The sequence below is a fragment of the Xyrauchen texanus genome, chromosome 25 (assembly GCF_025860055.1).
Source record: "Xyrauchen texanus isolate HMW12.3.18 chromosome 25, RBS_HiC_50CHRs, whole genome shotgun sequence".
Taxonomy (NCBI): Eukaryota; Metazoa; Chordata; class Actinopteri; order Cypriniformes; family Catostomidae; genus Xyrauchen; species Xyrauchen texanus.
The window spans coordinates 40,826,804-40,850,061 of NC_068300.1; the positions used below are offsets into that span (position 1 = coordinate 40,826,804).

Consider the following 23,258-nt stretch of genomic DNA (forward strand, 5'->3'; position numbering starts at 1 on the left):
AGTGTAGGTCTAAAATTAAGTCTTTATTTAAAGAAAATGTACAGTCAGATTACTTCTTTTAACTTAAAACTTGATTTTGATCATTAAGTCTCCTCACATTCATTCTCTATGCCTCATTGATAGGCCCAGGGGAGGGTCTTTGTCTTCTCAGGAGTAAATCACCTCAATATTCATTATAGTTCACGCCTCCTCGCATATTACCTTTCAACACTAAAATTGTCTTACAAAAGTTAATGTACTATATTGTTTTGTATGAATGAGTGATCAGGATGGTTTTCAAATCATTTTGTAGCAAAATCTCTAGGCAACAAGATCCAGTTCTCAAAAGTCTTGTGGACAAATGTTTAGTATGTGTTATATGGCCTTATTTCAATGACTTAACATTTTTGTTTTTTCAAAAACCACACATAAACGTTATTTTCTCAAAAATACAAACCTGTACATACATGTTGCACACATATTATTGTAGCCCAGTTTGTGCTGAATACAGTGTTATCAGACTTTAACCATTAATGTGTTTTTAAGCAACTGAAAAAAGCACAAATGTCAAGGCATGTCAAAATTTCTCCAGGGCCCAAAACACCCTCAGACCCCAGAGGATATTATAAAAATGTTCTCCCTGTCTTAAACTCAGGATACTTATCCTAAGGTTACCAGAGTCTTCCAGATCCAGCTCTGGTCCTGCCTGATGTCCGACTCCCACTACTACGTGTTGCTGAGTTAGGACGACTAAAGCAGTTTACTACGATGGACTTCATGGAGGATGAACTGATGCTAGTTCCAACTGTAAGACATGGGATACTTAACTGGCTACTGCTTGAACCTTGGACTCAGGATTGGCTTCACCAAAATGAACAGCTACAAGCTTCCATTTAAACCGCAGCGCACCTCACTGATCTCTGCCTGCATCACCATCGTCAAAGGATTGACTACACTCTTAAAATGGAATACATAGACAACAAGTAATTACAAACTAAAGCCTTCATTAGCCAAATAACAAAGGACAATGCATCTGTGTGCACTTCCGCTAGTAATTTAGGATGGTCTTCAAAAATTTTAAACATCAATTTTATAATTCATACAAAATATTTCTGTTTAAATATTGGCCCCTAACGCTTACTTAGTTTACTAATTTAAACCACGACTTGTACTACACATAAATAACTAATTAGATTCATCCGGTAGGAGGAAATCTATTGTTATTGACGGTTTTATTAGATTCCTCGGTAGGAGCCGCTGGTGCTGAGAGAAGACGCACAGCACTTACCTTGCTCCGCACACCCGGCAGGGGACAGATTAGTGACTGAGGAGGAGGTCCCGTGTAGGCATCTTCTGGATTCGTCAGAACCGGCCGGCCGGAGGGCAGCAGTCGTGGATCCGGAGGCGGGGGATCTGCATCCGGCCTGCAGGGACTGTTGAGGTGTGGAACCCAGTTGCCGTGAGAATGGCATTTGCGTGCCAGATGACCCAGAGAAAGAGGAAATTGCTCTTTTATTGAGAATGTGGGTACCGCAGCCCAAAGGGGGTGCGGCAAAGAAAACAAACTGAACTGAGGATTCTCCTCCCAGCCCTCCACTGTGGGATGGAGTGGTCTGCTTACCAGCTCCGGAGCAAACATCTAGTTCCCTGGGTCTTCCATCTCAGGAACGTTTGGGAGCCTTCCGGGTCCTCGGGGCACTCGACGCTGGGGCTGAGAGCTGGGTGAGTGTCCGTGCTGTGACCTTCGTGGCCCTGAGGGTGAGGTCGGTCACTGAGTGCACTTCCTGCAACAGGTCGGGGTCAGGACTACCCAAGTGCAATCTTTGAGTGCCTTGGCCTGATGAACTTGCAGGAGGGCCATGGCATGCAGGGTGAAGGCGGCCTGTCCAGCGGCACTGCAGGCTTTGGAGGTCAGTGATGACGTCATCCAACAGGCCTTTGAGGGGAGCACCGGGCAATCCCGCTGGGTGGCGGCACTCTCAGGACACAGGTGGATCGCAACAGCTCTGTCCACCTGGGGGACCGCCGAGTAGCCTTGTCAAGAATGGCCCACATTCGCCCATAGGTAGCGCTACAGGCCACGCCCTAATTTCTTTTTTTAAAGTGATGGTATTTCCACCTCATTTGTCCAATTCTTCTGAAACTTCTGACCCATAACTTCCACCATGATGGATTTTCCTGTATACTGAACATTTATCATTTAGGATTCAGACAGAAACACATGTTTTTTGAATTCCTCCATTGGGAGGGTTTAACCCCAACCCACTACTGATAAATTTTAAATGATTTGCCATTTTGAGGAGGAATCACATAGCTGCTTGCAGCTATGTTTCTTCTTATTATTAGATTCCTCCGGTAGGAGGAAATCTATTGTTATTGACAGTATTATTAGAATCCTCCGGTAGGAGGAAATCTATAGTTATTGACGGTTTTATAATAATAATAATTATTATTATTAGATTCCTCCGGTAGGAGGAAATCTATTGTTATTGACGGTTTTATTATTATTATTATTAGATTCCTCCGGTAGAAATTTGGTACACATGTGTATAACTGATGTCTTTCAATATTTTACTTAGCACAATTAAATAAAACACAAAATGGCAGAAAGGGGTGTATTTATGTAAATGTCCACATTGCCTCAATATATATGTGTCAATAATGCAAATGTCATTTTGACTGATGGTTTTTCAAACCTAACATTCTTCAAGATGACATCACTCTGAAGTACTGCGCAAAGAATGGCCCACATTCACCCTTAGGGGGTGCTACAGGCTATGCCCAAATGTCCCCTTTTCTGGTAAAAAATGTTGAATTTTGTACATTGATACTAAAGGCCAACAGGAACCCCCACACCAAGAATGGCCCACATTCACCCTTAGGGGGCGCTACAGGCCATGCCCAAATGTCCTATTTTCAAAGTGATGCCATTTCCACCCCATTAATCCAATTCTTCTGAAACTTGGTGTACATACCTTATATTTCATTGGGAACAAAAAAGCCTCAAGGACCAATAAGGTCCGGCATGATGGATTTTCCTGTACACTAAAACTTTTTTGTTTAGGATTCAGACATGTTATTTAGATTCCTCCATTAGGAGTGTTTAACCCCAACCCTCTACTGATCAATTTTTAAATGATTTGCCATTTTGAGGTGGAATCCGCATTGCTGCTTGCAGCTATATTATATGTATTATTTTCATGCTGTTTAGACGGAGGGGAACTGGCCCCCACAAAGTTATTTTACTCCATAAACCAGCATCTTATGGAGTTTTGTGTTCCTTGTCACATCATGTTAAATTTAAGGCACAATTTGCAATCACATTTTCTTTTTTTTATAAAACCGCACAATTATGACTAAGACATTACAGACATTACAGCTTCTTATTCTGTTTAAGCATAATTTTTCTGTTAAGCTCCTTTTGAAATGATGTTGTGGCAGCATGGACGTGGTCATGTGCCCGTCCGGGGGAAAAAGTGGTAAGAGCGCTTGCACCTTAGCTAAATTATGTCTAACACCTGTCTCTAATTTCAGTGAGCACGGGGAGAGGGGCATAAAAATGGCCACAGAACCTCCAGTCAGCAGAGAGAGACAGACTAGAGTCCAGTGTCTGTGTTTGGGAAGTTAAAGTTTTTCTGAAATGCTTGTGAAGCTAAAGTTTGTCTGAAAAGTTTAAGTTAAGTTTTGAACCAAAGGCAGAAAATAAAGAGCCTTACCTGTCTCACTGTTCCCGTCCACTAAATCCTTTACACTGGTGCCGAAATCCGGGAAAAATTATCCAAAGTGATGGAAGGAAGTCGCCCCGTAGAGTCCTCCCAGTTGACGGAGGTCCTCCAGTCCCTCGCCGCACTGCATGAAAACCACCAACAGACACTGCTTGAGCTCTGGCAGGACCAAGATCGTCGGTTCTTCGAGATCCTGCAGGCTCAAGCAGAGGACCGGCATGTGATACATCGCTGCGGCGGGCGGGGCTCACCGCAAACCCCAAGAAGTGCACGGTTGGGCGTGTGGAGGTACGGTATCGTCCCCAAATTGACAAGACCGCGGCGACTGCGACTTGCCCAAGACCTAAGACCAAAAAGGGGGTGAGGCAGTTCCTGGGGCTGGCTGGCTATTATAGGAGGTTCTTGTCTAATTATTCGGATGTCACCAGCCCGCTGACTGACCTCACTAAAAAGGGGGCTCCAGACCAATGATTGGAGCAGTGACAACAGGCGTTTACGCAGGTTAAAGCCGCACTTTGTGGGGGGCCGCTTTTACATGCACCTAACTTCTATCTCCCTTTCTTATTGCAGACGGACGCTTCAGACAGAGGGCTGGGGGCCGTACTCTCGCAGGTGGTGGAGGGGGAGGAGCGCCCAGTGCTGTACATCAGCCGTAAGCTCTCCTTGAGGGAAACCAAGTACAGCACCGTGGAGAAGGAGTGTCTGGCCATTAAGTGGGCAGTCCTCACACTCCGATATTACCTGCTGAGCAGGCCTTCACTCTCTGCTCGGATCACGCCCCACTCAAATTGATCCACCGCATAAAGGATACTAACGCCCGGATCACCCATTGGTATCTGGCCCTCCAGCCCTTTAAGTTCAAGGTGGTCCACAGACCGGGGAGCAGACTTCCTCTCCAGAAATGGGGGGGGGGGGTATGTGGCAGCAGGGGAGAAAGCAGTAAGGGCGCTTGCACCTGAGCTAAATTATGTCTAACACCTGTCTCTAATTTCAGTGAGCACGGGGAGAGCGGCATAAATACAGCCACAGAACACAGCAGAGAGAGACAGACTAGAGTCCAGTGTCTGTGTTTGGGAAGCTAAAGTTTTTCTGAAATGCTTGTGAAGCTAAAGTTTGTCTGAAGTGTTTGTTAAGTTAAGTTTTGAACCAAAGGCAGAAAATAAAGAGCCTTACCTGTCTCACTGTTCCGGTCCTCTAAATCCTTTACAGATGTGTTGTGAAAAGCGCTATACAAATAAAATGACCTGACTTGACTTGCAGAAGATGCTTGGAAAATAAAGGGAGTATAGTAGTTGGGAAATGTTTTCTTAAGAAAACTGGGCATCTTTCATTACTCAGGAAAAAGCAGGCACTTATGAACAATTATTACACAAAAAGTAACTGATCATTGAGAAAGCAACACACCATATTAAGAACCAAGGGAATGTAAACTTTTAAACAGGATAATTTGTGTAAATTCAATTAATATTTTGTCTTCGAGTATCTGAGTATCTGTAATGTCAAATCGCTTCTTCAGGGTACTACTAAATTAAAAAAAATATATATATATTTATGATCTCTCTTATTTGTTTTAAAATGAAAATGCCACTGCTTTCACTTGAAAGCCTGTTTATTAGAGGCTATTTCATATATGAGCATCAGTTTTACCTCAGAAATTGGTCTATTATGTTGTATTTTTCGATAATTTCTGTGGATGGGCGTGCCATAGAAAGCAAGTCATCAGTAATCCTTGAAAGAAACAAAGAGGAACAATGATTTGACAAATATTCCATTATTACAGGCTATGACAGCATACCATTTTAAACTGGGATTTACTGGGGTTAAATACTTTGGGAATGTTGTTAAGAATAAATAAATAAATAAAGATTAGTGAACCTGATTGCAGGGAGTTCTCTGGGCTACATATACAGAGGCTTTCAGTTCACAAACGAGTCAATGGCCTAATTTTGAAATCCTGCAATGGGTCCTATTTAAGTAAACAGGTATGTGCATGCTGTGTACCAGGAGGAATAGATTCCTTTAATGGCCTGATTGTCTTCACTCCAATGCGAGGGATCCTCATACTTGCAAGCCTGGCCACCACATCCCATAGAGCACTGCATATGGCAGGGGATAACATAACGCAGCGCCTCTCCAACCATTGTGTTTTGCTCTGGGAATTCTGGAACCCCTCACTTTAAAAGACAATTAGAATGAACTTAATCTCCAAAAATTGGATTAAAGAAACACTGTCTGACATTTTACTCAGTCTCCTCAGATAAACATCACAATTTGCAAATGTATGATACAGAATTTGGCTCAGTTTAGAATTGTTCTATTATTGACACAAATTATTCACATTAAGGCTGTAAATTTGTCTTTTGCCATTCATTACCAAAGTCCATGATACTCCCACCTCCATGGCAAACTCTGTTCAGCACAGAAAAAACAAATCAGTAAAATAAATCAGTTCTAAACTAGGAAGTATTTTGGACAAATCTCAGATTACTTTGAACTCAGAATATACAACATGTTTTTAATGTAACATAATGCCTGATGCTATGGACAATGCATAGATCCAACAACCCAAGGCTTCTTCAATCAAAAATAAAACATGCTTTAATACAGAATTATTCTTTTTTAATAAATTCACCAGTTACTTTACCTGTGCACAGTGAATGAACTGTTCAATAGACTTCATAAACATCCAATAAACATGAACCAACATGCTCTCAAATGATAAATTAATCTACTAGAGAGTAGAATAGAATAGATAGTAGAATAGAGATAGTAGAATAGAGATTCTAAAGAAATGAGTTCTAATTACTCACCCAAATACAACTACAGAAAATGAATTGTTATTTCTGTTCCTTCCAGTGAATCCACAGCTGATTTAATAACTGGTCTCTCCATCATTATGTTGGTATATAATTGACGACTTCAAAGCATATAATTTGTCTTGTATCAATAAGCACAACCTATTTCACAGTGCCAAGCTTATTGATGCATACAGATATGCTATACATCTCAGTAATTTCTTAAAGAGCAGATTGTAGTGAAGGCAGATTTAATACTGCTCTTCTCTTTCCCAAAGCAACATTCCCCATCAAGCCTGAGAGTGAATAAGGCAGCTCAGACTCCCACAAGATTTACCAACTAATCCAATTACTCCTGAAATATCTAAAGAAATGGCCCCTGGCCTCAAAGCCAGTGAATAACTATAAAGCACTAGAGTTGTTCAATCTTTCTTTCATTGTTTTTATTCCAAAGAAGGAAGGCATTTTCTTCCCTAAATTAAGTTTAAATGAAACCATAATACTGCTCACATAATGCAAAAGAAGCTTTCCTCTATTTAGTTTATTAGCAACACATTCAACAATCCCAACATAAAAGAATCAATGTAAACATACGTTATCTGCCTTCTTTTTGGTTATGGCCATTCATTTAACCAATTAAACTGTGTATAACTCATACTCATCCCATACCAGTAACAGAAAGAGTAAATGAGGTGAGGTCTTTAAAGCTTTTACAAACTGATCGACTTAAGAAACCCCTTTAATTAGATTTGCTTAAGTCGGAAACAACTTACCAAACAACTGACGCAGTACCAGTATTACTGCATCAACCTCAAATACACTGAGTGAAATTGATGCTTGACACTGCAACCTCATTTTCAAGTTGGTAGGGTGTGATTATCAGATACTTGGAGATAATACAGTCCTACAAACATAAAATGCAGTAGTTACACATTGTCAAAATTAAGTTACAAATGAAATCGTGTCTCTATAGGCCACATCCACACTGATATGTTTTAGTTTGAAAACACATGAATTGCGCTACATTTATGGCGTTCATCCACACAAGAATGATGTTTTCCTCCACCCAACAGAATAACAGATAAAAAAGCTCTCCATTACTGCATACATGTTTGGAAAATGAGGCCACGTCCACAGCACATCCATTTTCAATTCACGAACATCATAATTATCCAAATCATATGGTAATGTTTTTTTAAGCTTAGTCTTCGGTGAAAGAAAACACCATCCACCAAGTGTGGATAAAGTGTGGAAGGCCACATCCACATATTCACCCTCCTATGGCATTTGTTATTTATATTTTTAATTTTATATAAATGGTTTCCTTTATCTAAGCAGTACAAGACTTGGGTGACTTTTCCTCCACTTACCATCTGAACATTAAAAAAAAAAAAAAAAAAACTGGGCTTGATTCGATAAGTCTAAGGGCTCAAACATACTTCAAGTACACAAACGCACGAGTGCTTTACCAACACATTGCCAATGCATGATCCCATTGCGTGTGCTCTTGTGTTGCTCTGGCCGTTACAAACCTTGAACCACAATGGAGCAAAATACTTTTATAGCTTATTTTTATAAGCAAATTAATGGTAAAATGTAAAATCCCAAAAGAAATGCATAATTTTATTGTTCTTAGGAAAAAAATTTTATCATAAAAACTTTTTCTAATCCAAACCTTCCTGTCAAAAATGACTGAGCATACCAAAGGTAGATGCCATTTTTAAATATCATAGGGTAAAATTTTTGTTTCAAAACGCATTTATTTCACTATGTTTATGCCTCCCATCCACATTAGTGCGCTGTTTTATTCCCCCCAAAAATTTAGAATTAAAAACAAAATCCCATTATTGCAATTTGGAAAGCAGAATCTAGTTATCGCGTTATGGATTTGTCGGACAGAATATACATTTAATGTTGAAAAAAAAAGAAAATAAGCCAATTAAATTAAAAAGGAGACACAAATTGTTTTTATTGTAAATTAATTACGCACAAAAATAAGATTAAACATTGATAATCATTACTATTTGTGCCAACAAATAACCATGACTAGCCCTCATCTGTTATAAGCTTGATTTATCAAGATATTACCTTTTTCAGATTCAGATTGAATTCTTACATTTCAGGAGTGCATAAAATAGTTTTCATCTCTTAAAAGAACAAAAGACTGATGTGTTTTTCAGAATGTAGTTTTACTTTTTGGCCATTATTCACCCCAAAATTTAACTTTAAAATGTAAAGTGACTTGCAAGAAATGCAAGCATACTGAATCCTTCAGCAACTGAAAAAAACACACTGAATTGAAATGTTCCAACGTCCTTCTCAAAACCATTTTAAATGTCAAAATAATATATATTTTTTTTTTTTCACAAATTAGCACATTAGCGGACACAATATTTTCTTAGTAGACCAGACTAATAACTGCTGAAAAAGGTTAACATTTTTATTTTTAAATAAATATTAATAAAATGGCTATTTCAAACAGTAATAATAATTTTCAACATGCTAATGTTCTTGGCAGGATTTTTGACTACTTTAATGCATCCTTGGTGAAAATAAAAATGTCTTGGTGGTTCCAAACTTTTGAAGGGTGTGTTTAGTTAGTAGTTTATGAATGCTGTGTAATTTTGCTTATACACATCTAAACAAAGACATAAGCTTGAAATGGCTTGTATCTAGAATCTTCATGTGGTGGTTTAAGGGTGCTTGAATGACAGACTGTAACCTGTGTGAACTCAGGTAATCTCATAAATGAAGCCCTTAATGTGATTTTCTAGCTCTGCTGAGAGTTTGATGCTGGACTTCACTGGAGACTTCAGTAAGCCCTGAGAATACCCGGCCTTAGTTTAACACACATTTCATTTACATCAGAGAAACGACTTTACATGAATTATAACAGTGACAACATCTTGAGGCCTTTCACTCACCACACTGTATACCCAATATATGAATCCTTAAAACCTTTTCTATGTGTTTCACATCTTTTAATAGAGCAGAATATAGCTTAATTGCCATTTCAGTGTTGTATGGTGCTGTTTTGCTTCCCAAGTTTACTATGCTTGTACTTTTCACTTGAACCCAATTGCATTCATCGAAACGTGCATGTAGTCAAACGTTTTGTTGGTCAATTCAATGTTGTTGCCTGCTGTTTAAAAAAAAGTTACTACAGGTGCAGTAACAAGACCACTGGCTAATAATGGACTGATTCCTGAACTATGACAAGTGTGATACATTTGTATTACATCAATAAAAGATGCCCTGAAACACATTGAGGATGACACCTACCGGTGATCAGGACAGAGAAAGAAGTGGACAACAGCAAATATACAAGTCCATCAGAGTCTCTAGATTGAGAAACAGACTCCTAACATGTCTTAAACTGAAAGAAGTTTGAGGTGTTAGGCTGATGTTAGAAAAGTGTCTTACAAATGAATGACATCTTTGGGAAGTGCTCCAGAACACAGAGGACATTTCATCTGAAGATCTTAATAAACTGACTGCGGAATGAATGAGGTGTGATTGCTGCAAGTGGAGGATTCTTGGTAGAACAGAAAGTTTGAAGATTACAGCATTTATTTAAATAAAAATATATTTTTTTAAATGATAAATGTCTTTACTGTAATAATTGGTCAATTAAAAGCATCCTTGGTGAATAAAATTATTAATTTCATACACAAACATTAAAATATCATGGCAATTCAAAACAATTGTGTATATATTCTTAATTTGCTATTAATGGGAACATGATAACAAAACGCCAAAGAAACAATCATTTGAAAAGTAAACCACAAAGAGAAAAAAAAACAACACATATTCATAGTCATAATAATGAAGGGGAGAAAGTGCTCTCTATTAACTGGCCCGTAACCACTGAACATCTGGAATTTAATTTATATTAAAATAAATCATTTAAAAAATAAAAAAAACACATTAAGAAAAATAGGAAATAAAGAAAATTAGGGGGGTGCAAATTATTACGTGTGCCATAAAGACATAATAATGTATAATAATACAATGGTTAAAATATCTACACATTAAGTGTAAACATACTGTACTGAATATATGATCTGACTTTCCAAAAAAATTAAGGTCCTCTTGTATACAATCAAGATAATAATCTTATGTAATGCTACAAACCGTCCCATTTTTCCCTGTAGGTTTTTGTATGGCTGGTATTGAGATGGTCACATGGTCAATGTGGATTCCAGTCATCAACTAGTTTTTCTTCTTCTTCTGATTCCCTTATAAAGAAAATTACAGTCAGTATGGATCAGGATTATAAAGATATAACTCATCACACTTAATGATGACAAAAGAAAATGCACTTGTCTGATTTTTCTGGCTTAGTGGGTAGTTGGGTTGCTTCGATACCAATATTTTGGCTTCGGTACGATACCAGCCCCGGTGATACTAACTCAATACTTTACAGATTTTTTTTTACACATTATATGTATTATACTTTATTGACAAAAATAACTGCATAAAGTCTTATATATACAAATCATGCCTTTTCTGGACTCCATGTTAAATGTTTTAATTACATTTTTAATGTTTAATCAAATAAGTACTGTACAGCTTAATCAAATGAAAATATAATACTTTTCCAAAAATAAATAAATAAATATAATTTTTGGTAAAATAATAAATAAATGGACTACAGAGCTTTACATTAATGAAAACATTAAATTAATATCTGATAACCTGAGGCAAAATGCTGCCATGGCTGCTTATGTGATATTGATTATAACACAAAAAATCTAACCATTTAATATTATATTATTATTACTATGAGTATTATTGCGACTGCTTTGAATATTACACTTTTATATAGTAGTATCGATCACCACCTCCTCCTGTTCTTTTCAAAGTACCATATACAGTATCCCCATCTCTGGATAGACTATTGAGTGAGGCTACCTCCACAAGCCAGTCGATCTAACCGTATACCTATGGTACAATGAGTGAGCTAAATCGCTCTCTTTAGAGAGTCTCCCTTTCAAACGCAGCGCGAGCCAACTCTCGTTCTCATCGTACAAGAACGCACCTTCAAACAAATACGTAAAGCGCTCCCTCTATATATTTTTTTGGGAGGAATGAGGCGAAGCCAATCTACCATATAGAATTGTTGCCAGCTTGCTGTCCTAAATATTTCATGAGTCAGATCTCGAGCCATGTTTCAAGCTCCGAGGCCTCCAGTATATGGACAGCAAGCCAAAGACGTTTACCTCTTCAACACAAGATTACATTAACATAGGAACAACTGAAATGGAGTTAATTAACAGGTTCGGGAGGAGCATGTTAATTTTAATCTGACAAATCACAACCCGAGTGTAGAAGTATATAAACTGCTGCTTACAAGATTACATTAACATACAAACTTCTGAACCAAACATTTGGACAAAACCTACACATGCATATCAAGTAAATAACAGTAAAACTATAAAATAACCAAATGGAAATGTCAAAAAAAAATATTTTATCTTCTTCAAAGTAGCTACTCTTTGTCTAGTTTACAGCTCTGCATTCTTTTCGTTCTCTCAAGCAACTTCAGGAAGTTCATACTGAAATGCTTTTTAATGTGTATTGAGGGAGTAACACAATGGTAAATTATGAGGCTATGGTTTCACTACAAATACTATAGTTGAAATGTAGTAAAAATAATAATACATTTTTAATAATACATCAAGTGATGCATACATTTATTGTGGGGGAACGCAAATGAGCAGATCATAGATAAAATATTTTTTAAGATCATAAGAAACCTAAATTCACTCAAGTGTGTAAACCCTTGGTGCTGTAACTTTAAAAGACATTTGGCATTTATCTGTTCTGAACGTCCACCTGAAGAGTTTCTCACCTGTTGTGCTCCACATCATGTGGTTGAGCTTCTCTCCTAACAGGTAGAGAGGGGCCATGGTGAGCGATGCGCCTCCAAGAAAAATACACAATCCCACGGGACTCAAATGAGCCATGATGGGATACACCCAGATCCCCGAAGCATGGTGAACCCACAACACCCTTAAGTTCACAAATATAAATTGTTATTTTAACAAGAAATATACTGCGTGTATAATAATAATAATAATAATATATATATATATATATATATATATATATATATATATATATATATATATATATAGTATTTAAAGAATGCAGAAAGCGATTACCATGACAAATACAGGGCAGCAAATAAAGCCAAACTGAAAATCCCTTTTGTGCGCATGTATTTGTGATTCTGCAGGTACATCTGCACCAGCAGTAAGGGCATGATTACGGTGTGCTGTAGTAGAAAAAAAAAACACTTCATAAACATGTTGCAGTGGGTGTCAAAACAGATGCAAAACTTACATATCCTTGCATTTCCAAACAGCATACTTAAAATGTCATCTATATTAGAAAATGTTTTGCACATATTCGAGGTAGCGTTCGATCAGTTCTACCATTATCTGATGCACTGGGACGGTGTTGACTAGTCGTGGGTCACTTGATATCAGTTGTGCATGTTCTGTATGGCAAAGGAAGCAGAAATATTTCCCCACAAACTGTACCAGTGTAATGCCCTACAAACACCATAACTACAGCAACACTGATTTTTTTATTTTTTTATTTTCAAGTCATATGTGGATATACCATAGGCTCACTCTGTTGTCTGTGAATCTGAGCATAGCTGACCCAAACTTGTCTGTCACAAGACAGATAGTCTAAAGTCCAATCCAAGCCACATTCGTCAGTGGTTTGTATTTTAATGCGTCTCAATGTCTCAGTCTGAACGATTACATTAGATCTGATGCATTTGTTTTCATCATGCATTGTGCACAACAGGTTGTTCCCACCTCAGGTGTTGCAACAAGAAAACATGGATGACAATGACCAGGAATGAGAAAGAATAATGTTATCTGGCAATAGGCCACGTACCAAACAATAGAAACTGCAGCAGCAACAGTACAATAACTATAATGATGTTGTTGCAGATTTTAACTTTCATTTTTCTTTTGAACTTTACCTAAGATGAGATTGTTCAATTTCCACTGCAAACTCGACATATAATCACTTGGCCCAGCCCAAAGACATGCGATAAATTGGGTAAGCCACAGTATGAAGCGAGTCACCACAAAGCAATCGCCATGCATTTCTCAATGGGTATTGAATGTCTTAAGTGCATGTCTATCTGGGCAGGTGTAGGGTCACAGAGCAAATTTTTCCCTTCACATCTTGTTAGCAAGCCAAAACTCCAAAAGACGACAAGTTCCCACCAGTCATACATATTTCCATGTGTCCACATACTAGGGATTTACCGAAATGGAATTTCTGGGCTGATACTGATAACCGATAATTCACAGCCCATTGTGGCCAATACTGATAACGATAATTATTACAAAAATTAATCCTTTAATTTGGAACTGCTAGGAATTTGGACTTGCTGCTATTTAAGGTTTGGAGGACGTAAAAATGAACCAGAAATATGCCAACAGTAAATTACAGATGTATGCTGATTTGAATGACAAATAAATGACAATTTGCATAAATTGTATGGTTTCCATTTATATGAGTGTTTGCGGTAATACTGATACCTCACTAACAGAGGTTTAATGAATTAACCCTCTGGGGTGGGTGGACGGACGAGCCGGCGCATCCTGCTGGATATTTTCGTCATTACAGCGGAAACAATTTAAAATACTCCGTCATTTTTGGGTATACAGATAAGTGTAAGACATCAATAGAGACTATAAAGGGTCTACTTTTATTTCTGTACACTCACAATAACAACAAAACCTTGTGCTTTTGTAAAATAAAGAAAATAAAAAGGGTGAGCTTTCAGCAGTCTCTGGGTTCACGAGCATATTTCAGACACTAAAATGAACTGATACTCCGCAAATACTTATCACACAAACATGAAACATATGTCTAAAGCTAGCTTAAAATGTCTACTTTTAAATAAAACAATTCAAATTTAAAACAAATATTCTCCTGCAATGTAATCTGTATGAAACAAAGCGATGTACATTTTCTTCTGCCTCAACTCATTAAAGCTAATGTGATCACACCCATCAGCTGAGCGCGCCATTCATACGCTAATGTGCTGAGACGATCAACACAAATATACACGCCCCCGACGGTAAGGTTTAATGTAAACACAACACAACTCAACTTTTCTGCGTATTTGTAACACTACACAGAAGATGAAACTCCAGGATATTAAGGAAGAGTTAACATTTTCCTCAGAAGAAGAGCGGGACTCTGATGAACATTTGTATTTTGAAGAGAGACTTGATACAGTTTCGGACGAGTAAGTCATTTAGTTTTCATTAGCTGACATGCTATTTTATAGAAACATGTACATATTTTATTAGTGGGACTGTTTCCAGACAGGATTCAACATTTTGACATTTTAAATATGACTCCTAATAAGCAAGTTTTAGTTACATTTAAATGCTGTTTCAGCTAAAGCAGGTATTTAAATTGTATGATGTATAATATAAATATGGCATGTAATATATGATATGATATAAAAATAATATGAATGTTTAGATTATATTTTATCTAGTGTTTATAATGCCTCATTATCATCAACAAAGCTTGTGCTTTCAAATATGTGTTCAGGTTAAATTAGTAAAATGCACTTTAAATATGCCCATATTAGAAAATCAGCATATTATAATGATTTCTGAAGGATCATGTGACACTGAAGACTGCAGTAATGATGTTGAAAATTCAGCTTTGATCACACATTGCCTTTTACAATATATTTAAATCGAAAACGGTTCTTTTAAATTGTAAAAAGAGTTCAGAATATCAATGTTGTTTCTGTATTTTGTATAAAATAAATCCAGTCTTGGTGAGCAGAAGAGACTTCTTTTAAATGGTAGTGTAGGTCTAAAATTAAGGAAAGTCTTTATGTAAAGAAAATGTAGTCAGATTTCTTCTTTTAACATAAAACTTGATTTTGATCATTGTCTCGTCACATTCATTCTCTATCCCTCATTGATAGGCCCAGGGGAGGGGTCTTATATCTCTCAGATGTGAATTACAATCCATATTTATGTTCACGCCTCCTCGCATATTACCTTTCAACACTAAAATTGTCTTACAAAAGTTAAATTACTATATTGTTTTGTATGAATGAGTGATCAGGATTGTTTTCACATCATTTTGTAGCAAAATCTCTAGGCTACAAGATCCAATTCTCACAAGGCTTGTGGACAAATTTTTAGTATATGGCCTTATTTCAGTGACTTAAAATGTTTGTTTTTTCAAAAATCATGCATAAACGTTATTTTCAAAAAAATACAAACCTGTACACACATGTTGCTCACATATTATTGTAGCCCAGTTTGTGCTGAATACAGTGTTAACAGACTTTAGCCAATAATATGTTTTTAAGCAACTGAAAAAGCACAAATGTCAAGGCATGTCAAAACTTCTCCAGGGCCCAAAATACCCTCAGACCCCAGAGGGTTAAACCAAAATGAGGCTATAAATGGCATGTAACAAACATTAAACAACAAATCACACAATACAAACTATAATCTCTGTGTAATATTTATGCTAGCAGTCAGACTGCGAGTGCAGGAATGGTTTGTGCGATTGTGTGTTATGCATGTGTGCTTATGAGTGTAAGTTACTCTATAAAAAAGTTATTAATTGCTAACTACTAATTACATCTTGTACAGTGTAATTAGATTACTGTACTAGTTACTCTGTCTGAAAAGTCATTGCATTACTTATTCCTAATTACTTTCTTAAATCCTTATCCACCTCGACCAGATGAAAAATACAAGGATAGACATGAAACTGTTCTTTTAATTCTTTCAAATAAATAATTCCTGAATTGACCAAAAAATGAAGAGGGCAGCGTTAAATAGAAAACTATTTGGATTGCCCGATTCCCTATGCACTCTAAGTCCTGGTGGTGGTGAAGTGACTCGCCTCAATCCAGGTGCCGGAGGATGAATCTCAGTTGCCTCCACGTCTGAGACCGTCAATCTGCGCATCTTATCACGTGGCTTGTTGAGCGCATTACCATGGAGACTTCACGCTATTCTCCGCGGCATCCACGCACAACTCACCACGTGCCCCACCAACAGCGAGATCCACATTATAGCAACCATGAGGAGGTTACCTTGTGTGACTCCACCCTCCCTAGCAACTGGGCCAATTTGTTTGCTTAGGAGACCTGAGTCACTCAGTCACAAAACATACATTGTAAAATTTGAATTTTTTCACTATTGATTTATATAGAATTGTTCTATAGTCTATAAAGTATTTAATGCAATTACATCAAAAGTAACTAATTAAATTACTGAAAAATTAAGAGAAATCCCTTTACTATTTTCAATGAAAAAGTAACTGAATTACAGTAATTAATTACTTAGTAATGCATTACACGCTTATTACAGCGCTCATCTGTGAACGTTACTCTGTATAAATGTGAACAACAATCATAATGGGAATAGGTAACATCATACAGATCGAATAGTCATGAGTCATGCCTTTACAAAAGTTTCAACTCGTAAAATACAAGCCCATTTGTTTCACTCACAAACTAGTGTTTTTATCCATCTTATCCATCTAAAGATACATTTACCTTGTTAGGTTGTGTTTGGACTTTTTTTTTAACACAATGCTGTTCTGTAAGTAACATTGAGCTGTTTCCCATATTATGTTTATGTTTCATGAAGTAATACACAAAAATTATTGCCCCCAATTAACATGTTGCATTTTGGTTTATTGCCTCATGAAACAAACAGAAAATTGGAAATGGCATGTCATTACTTACAGCAAATGACTAAAGCCAGATCCAAAACAACGCAACAAGGTGCAGAGATTTAGAAATATGCCTCACAGAACGACATTAGCTTGTCTTTCACTCACACAGACACGCTTTGTGTGCATACTTGCACTGTTGCTTCAGGCTGCCCAAGTCCCTGCATGAAGGAAAGAAGCCGCAGGCAGTCCAAGATTTTCAGCCGCACGCAAATAAACCGTAACAATTTATCAGTGCGATAATAATATTTAGATTTTCCTGGTTATTGGTCAATAATATATCGGCACTTGATTTATAATGCATCACTACCACATACCTCATATAACTTTAACCCGCAGTAAGAGCAGCAACAAACATGGCATATGCCATGTTTGTTGCTACAATGGATGTTTGCCATAGATGATCATTTTCACCGTTTCTAACACTTAAATTGCAAACAACAGCGTATACAACAACGCTGTTGTTTGCGATTAAAGTGTTAGAAACGGTGAAAATGATCATCTATGGCAAACATCAATTGTTACAGTTTTATGAATGATGAGCTTATGCAAGTTTGCATCATTACCATGACAACCAGTGTGAGTGTTATTAAAGCACAAAAAAAAAAAAAAAATCTGATCTGGCCACATATACACTTACTGAGCACTTTTTATGAACACTATGTCCTAACAAAGTGCCCGATGTAGTCTTCTGTTGTTGTAGCCATCCGCTATCAAGAATCGACATGTTGTTATTCTGCTCACTACAATTATACAGAGCAGATATCGGAGTTACTGTAGCCTTTCTATCAGCTCAAACCAGTCTGCCCATTTTCCGTTGATGTTCATCAAGGTGTTTCCATCCACAGAACTGCCCCTCACTGGATATTTTTTTGTTTTTGGAACGATTCTGAGTAAATTCTAGAGGCTGTTGTGCATAAAAAAACTCATAAGCTACAGAACTACTCAAACCAGCCCGTCTGACACCAACAATAATGACACACTCCAAATCACTGAGATAAAAATGTTCCCCATTCTGATGGTTGATATGAACATTAACTGAAGCTCCTGACCCGTATCTGCATTTTTTATGCATTGCACAGCTGCCACATTATTGGTGGATTAGATAATCGCATGAATAAGTAGAAGTACAGGTGTTCCTAATAAAGTGCAACTTACAGTGTGAACTGTGATCAGTTACTTTGTTTTAGCTTTGTAAGACAGTGTGACTAGGGCTGGGACAACGCGTCGACGTCATCGATTCGTCGGACCCAAAACAAAGATGGCGGCGCCGAAGTGCAAGGCGGCATGCACTCGTTCTTCTAAAGTATGGGAATTCTTTAATTTAAAAGGAAACAATTCCGTGATATGTCGTCTTTGCAAAATGGAGATGGCCTTCCATTCTAGCACCACGGCAATGCACCAGCATCTGAAGAGGCGCCACCCGGGAGCAGCTGCAGATGACAGAGCACCGTAAGTTTTTTTCAACTCCCCACTTTGCACTCGATGTTGGAGTAGGCTATAATACGTTGTCGACACCTAAAGTTTTAAGCTATAGCTATTAATAATGCGCTTATAGCTATGAATGTCGTGAAAAATACGTAGAGGACACTGACAACGCGCTGACAGACAGGACCAAGCAGGTAACATTTAATAAAGTCTCAACTTTCAAATATGGTCAAAGAAAATTAAACCAATGGCCTACTATTTTGTGGCTCTTTAATGTGTCGTGACAGATTGCCTCAGTTAAAGCTGCTCGTGAACCGATCATCTTTTCCTTGGTTAATTTATAGCATCAAATAGGCTAAACATGAATGTAGCCTACATCAGAAGGACTGTTGTTTTAACCGCGGAAAGATGTCAGTATGGTAGCCTACAATCCATTATTCAAATTCAAATCCACCGACGTTAATCTTCTCTCTCCTGACTACTTTGTCGGACAAAAATGGCATATTATGATTGATTGATCAGATCACCAGTCAATCAAACTCCCGGCAAATGTTTTTTTTTTTACATTTTATACACCCCCACCCCCGATGATACCGGTATTACCGGTGTTGTCACAAGTCGATTAATCGAAATCGAATCGGACTGGAAAAAAAAATTAATCGTTAGATTAATCGATGCATCGAAAAAATAAATCGCTAGATTAATCGTTTAAAAAATAATTGTTTATCCCAGCCCTAAGTGTGACATAACCTCTAACAGAATAAATATATTTAGAATGTTTGCTAGATTTTCACTATTAAATAAGGCAGAAACACATAATCACAGGTTTTGACAATTGTCCAATTAAGGGAAAATAAAAAAACAGTGAATCCAGAGCATTGTGTGTTCACAAAGCAAATTATGAACCACACTGCATGGACTGCACACAAGGTAGTCTGACAACGGAGTTCACATACTGGCCAAAATTCAGTGGGACATGACTGTGACGCAAGCAGCATGAATCTGCTAACGGAGATACGCATGATCCACATCAACACACTGCTGCTGCTGCTGCCTCATGGCTTACTGTGAATCATTTACACAAGTAAACATTGACCTGCCGACTAATAAAAACGAGTAGTCGTACAAGCTCTAGCACATATCTTGTGTAAAATAAGAGTTTCAGGAGATGATAACTACATGTAAGAAGTGAACACCCAGTGACCCTTGATGCAAATTTAACCTTATGCAAGGGCCATAATTCAACAAATCTCAAGAGAGAAAGCCTCACCAGTGCATGATTGAGCCAGATGGGAATGATCTCATCTAGGAATTTTGGATACACCAGCTCTCTGTCATAAGTGTATAGTGTCCAGAAAGAAGCAAACACAAACTGTGGGGAAAAAAACATCAATTAAAAAATTCATTGCTGACATGTCATTGATCTGAAGTGTGACATGCTATTCTTAATCTAAAGACATTTTTAACAACATTCTTGTACAATTATTATACATACAGACTTACGGGCTCATATTAGTTTAAACTAAATGCAGTACATTTGTCACACTGGAGGAATATTTAACTAAACTCTAAACACTAAAAAAAGTGCTTAAAAATGGGTGGAAAACTTTAAAAGAAACAATCAGTTACAACAGTGAATATGTGTAAGTTTAACCTCAACACTTTTTAATAAAAATGTCCATGTTAGATCACATACTACTATACAGAAACCCTTACGTAGCCTAATGTTGTAAAGGCTATAAATCTTTTCAAATTAATGTAAAACCACATCACTACTTTCAAAATATTTTTCAGCGTTATCTTCTGTACTACTATGTGTATTTTCTCTGTCCATATTCTACCAGACAAAAGTTTATACACACTGACTCATTCTATATTATTTACTATTTTCCTCATTTTAGAAAACGGTAAATATGAAATAACAAAAATATAAGTATGGGAATTATGTAGTGACCAAAGAAATGTAACATTTATAGACCACAATTCTTCATGCTTATTGCTCCAACTCATCCATTTAAAATTATTAAAATGTTAGATTTATAAAATTAACTAAGCATAAGCCTTTACATTAAACTGTTTATAATATCATGAGAAAAAAAATTATATCTAAACTTTTAACTGGTAGTGGAATTTCTCAATTTTTTGTGCTAATGCAAATACAAATGTTCGGTTAAAAAAAAATTAATTGCAAGTTTCTAAACAATTTGCACATTTTGTGTGCATGTATCATCTGTCAGTGCTACTCACACTCCCGACAGGAAACGCCAGAACAGTGAAATAAAAGTCCCTGATGTTGGTGAGGATCAGAGGTGTCCCACTGCGAGTCCTTTTAACAGGCAGAACGGCGTGAATTACATCCACTAACACACAGAATCCGAAAAACACCGTCTGCATCACCTACAGACCAAAAAAACACAAATAAGTTACATAAACGCGCAGTCTGATCATGACTGCCACCGTTCGGATCGATTCATTTTGCTTAATCACTGAACTGCTCTTACCAGATTAATAAACGTCAAATATTTCCATCGACCTCCGTATGATCGTACGCCGGGATGTTTGTCTGAGGTCTGCAGGGAGCAGTTACTCCACACAGTAAATAAATACCAGATAAAAATGGCCAGATGCACCGGCAGGCAAATCTTTGATCCTCGTCCGGCGGCGGCAGCCATGTTTCACTAACTCTGACGTCAACGGAAATAGCAAGATCACTAGTAAGAGTCAGTTATACGTATATTAGTAATAGGCTTATTTAATCATTTTAAAATTTTATTTCATTATCTTTTTATTGTTTATAGTTTAGTCATTTTCATTTAAATAACGAGGTTAAAAATGTCATTAAAAAGAGTCCTTGACTCATAGGGTACAATGGGGTTAGTGTTTTTTTTTTTCTCCCTTGGTCAAATATATCAAGATTAAAAATAAAATAATTGTATTAAATATTGATAGAGCAACACAGTTTGTGTGAAATTAAATATCTCAAGGTTGTTATGGATTAAATTACTAAAAATATATTTTTTTAAAAGGTGGCAGGGGGCCTTTTACCTTACAATACACACATATCTGTATTCATACAACTCACCTTCATACCTAAAGAATGTACTTTTTTACCGGCAAAGTAGTATGTTCTTCATCAAAGGCAGTATATTTACTCACAGTGCGTGTATTTGAATGCAGCCATTGAAAATATGGGCAATTTGGTAGTTATAAGGCCTAATTTGTAAACTTAATGCAAATACTTCTGAGTTTTTTGAGTAACAAATTAAGATAATGCTTACTCACAATAACCATATCAGAAAAGGGTGCACCATTAATTGAATAAATATCCATTGTGATCCACTTTGAACAGTGTTTACAGTATAATCAACTACTTTAAACACTGAAGTTGTCACAACAGAACCTGCCTGTTTAATATGAACATCTACACCTCTCTTTAAATCGAAACCTGAATTAAACAACTGACAAACAGGTTGAACAATTAAACAACAAACGAAAAACATTATTCATGAAACCTGAATAAAAATAACTAATATACAAAAATATCAAAACATTGTTTTGGCCAAATATTGAAATTAATAAATTGAAAACAATTAAAATTGTATGATATTTAAAACAGGTGACAATAAAAATGAAAAATTTAGCTGAAGCTGGCATCTATGAAATATACCCTTGTCCTGAGAATCATTCATTTTTATATATTTGACTCTTGCCCAAATGTTTGCAAGTGTGGTTTTATTGTGTTCACTTGTTTACCTGACAGCAAATAAAATATTGAATAATTTCAATATGTTGAATTTAGTTTGGAGCAGAGAATTCACAAAAATGATTCCACTGCGGATGGTTTTGAAATAGCTGTTTGATATATTGTAGTAAGATTGATATCTTAGTAAGGGCATTTAGTTAACTATGTGTGTGATAAAAAGTTATTTTTACAAAAAGATTCCAATAACAACTCATTTAATATGATTTACATAAACACACACACACGCACCTTCAGTAAACAACAGATACACAAAGTACTCACACATCCATGCTGCAATGCATTGTTGCCAAGACACTTTTCCAACATGTAGCTTTTTATGTAAATTTCAAAACATTTGTTTGTGTAGAGGTCACATTTGAACATTTACCTGCAGCAATTTGCCATCATAAAAACCTTAAATGTTATGAGGATTTCACACATTACTGTGGCAGGGCAGAGGGCGGTGCCGGGTCGAGAGAGAGAGAGAGAGAGAGAGAGAGAGAGAGAGAGAGAGAGAGATAGTTTACGGGCATGTCCGTCATATGTGTGTTTGTGTCTTTTGTTTCAGTTTATAAATAAAATATAATTTATATTGTCAAGCCGGTTCTCACCTCCTTCTTTCCATCGAACTACGTTACAATTACTTACACCACTTTATTAGATTAATCTAAGTTTTTACCATATCAATATCTGATGTGTTATTGCAGTGACACAGTTCAGCTGTAGTTTTGAGTTATTGATTTGACAATAAGAGTCTCTAGAACATCTCACTGTTACTGATTTATCATGAAGCTGTGAAAAACTGTGAGATTAAAAAGTATTGGT

The 23,258-nt window shown here is 36.8% G+C and overlaps 1 protein-coding gene and 1 pseudogene across 2 annotated transcripts; both read right to left on the reverse strand.

The window, feature by feature from the left end:
• Nucleotides 1–6,088, reverse strand: part of LOC127618443 (protein tyrosine phosphatase domain-containing protein 1-like) — a 40,462-nt pseudogene extending 34,374 nt beyond the window's left edge.
• Nucleotides 6,089–8,668: 2,580 nt separating this feature from the next.
• On the reverse strand, nucleotides 8,669–21,366 carry adtrp1 (androgen dependent TFPI regulating protein 1). 2 transcript variants are annotated; one of them, XM_052091733.1, is made up of 6 exons: nucleotides 21,193–21,366; nucleotides 20,939–21,088; nucleotides 19,962–20,063; nucleotides 12,667–12,779; nucleotides 12,354–12,514; nucleotides 8,669–10,729 (listed from the first exon to the last, which is right to left on the reverse strand). In XM_052091733.1, exons 1-6 carry the CDS (start codon nucleotides 21,361–21,363, stop codon nucleotides 10,689–10,691), a joined length of 738 nt encoding a protein of 245 aa, XP_051947693.1. In that variant the 5' UTR covers nucleotides 21,364–21,366; the 3' UTR covers nucleotides 8,669–10,688. The 2 variants fall into 2 exon arrangements, with proteins under 2 accessions (XP_051947693.1, XP_051947694.1); XM_052091734.1 differs by having other exon boundaries at nucleotides 8,671–10,737.
• Nucleotides 21,367–23,258: the final 1,892 nt, after the last annotated feature.

What these genes read in the sequence shown, in the direction of transcription:
- adtrp1 (XM_052091733.1), bottom strand. Translation starts at nt 21,363, where the DNA reads ATGGCTGCCGCCGCCGGACGAGGATCAAAGATTTGCCTGCCGGTGCAT. An exon ending in ATTTGACGTTTATTAATCTG is followed by an intron (nt 21,089 to 21,192) that starts GTAAGAGCAGTT and finishes TTTGGTCTGTAG; the next exon opens with GTGATGCAGACGGTGTTTTT. An exon ending in TCTGGCTCAATCATGCACTG is followed by an intron (nt 12,780 to 19,961) that starts GTGAGGCTTTCT and finishes TTTCTACTACAG; the next exon opens with CACACCGTAATCATGCCCTT.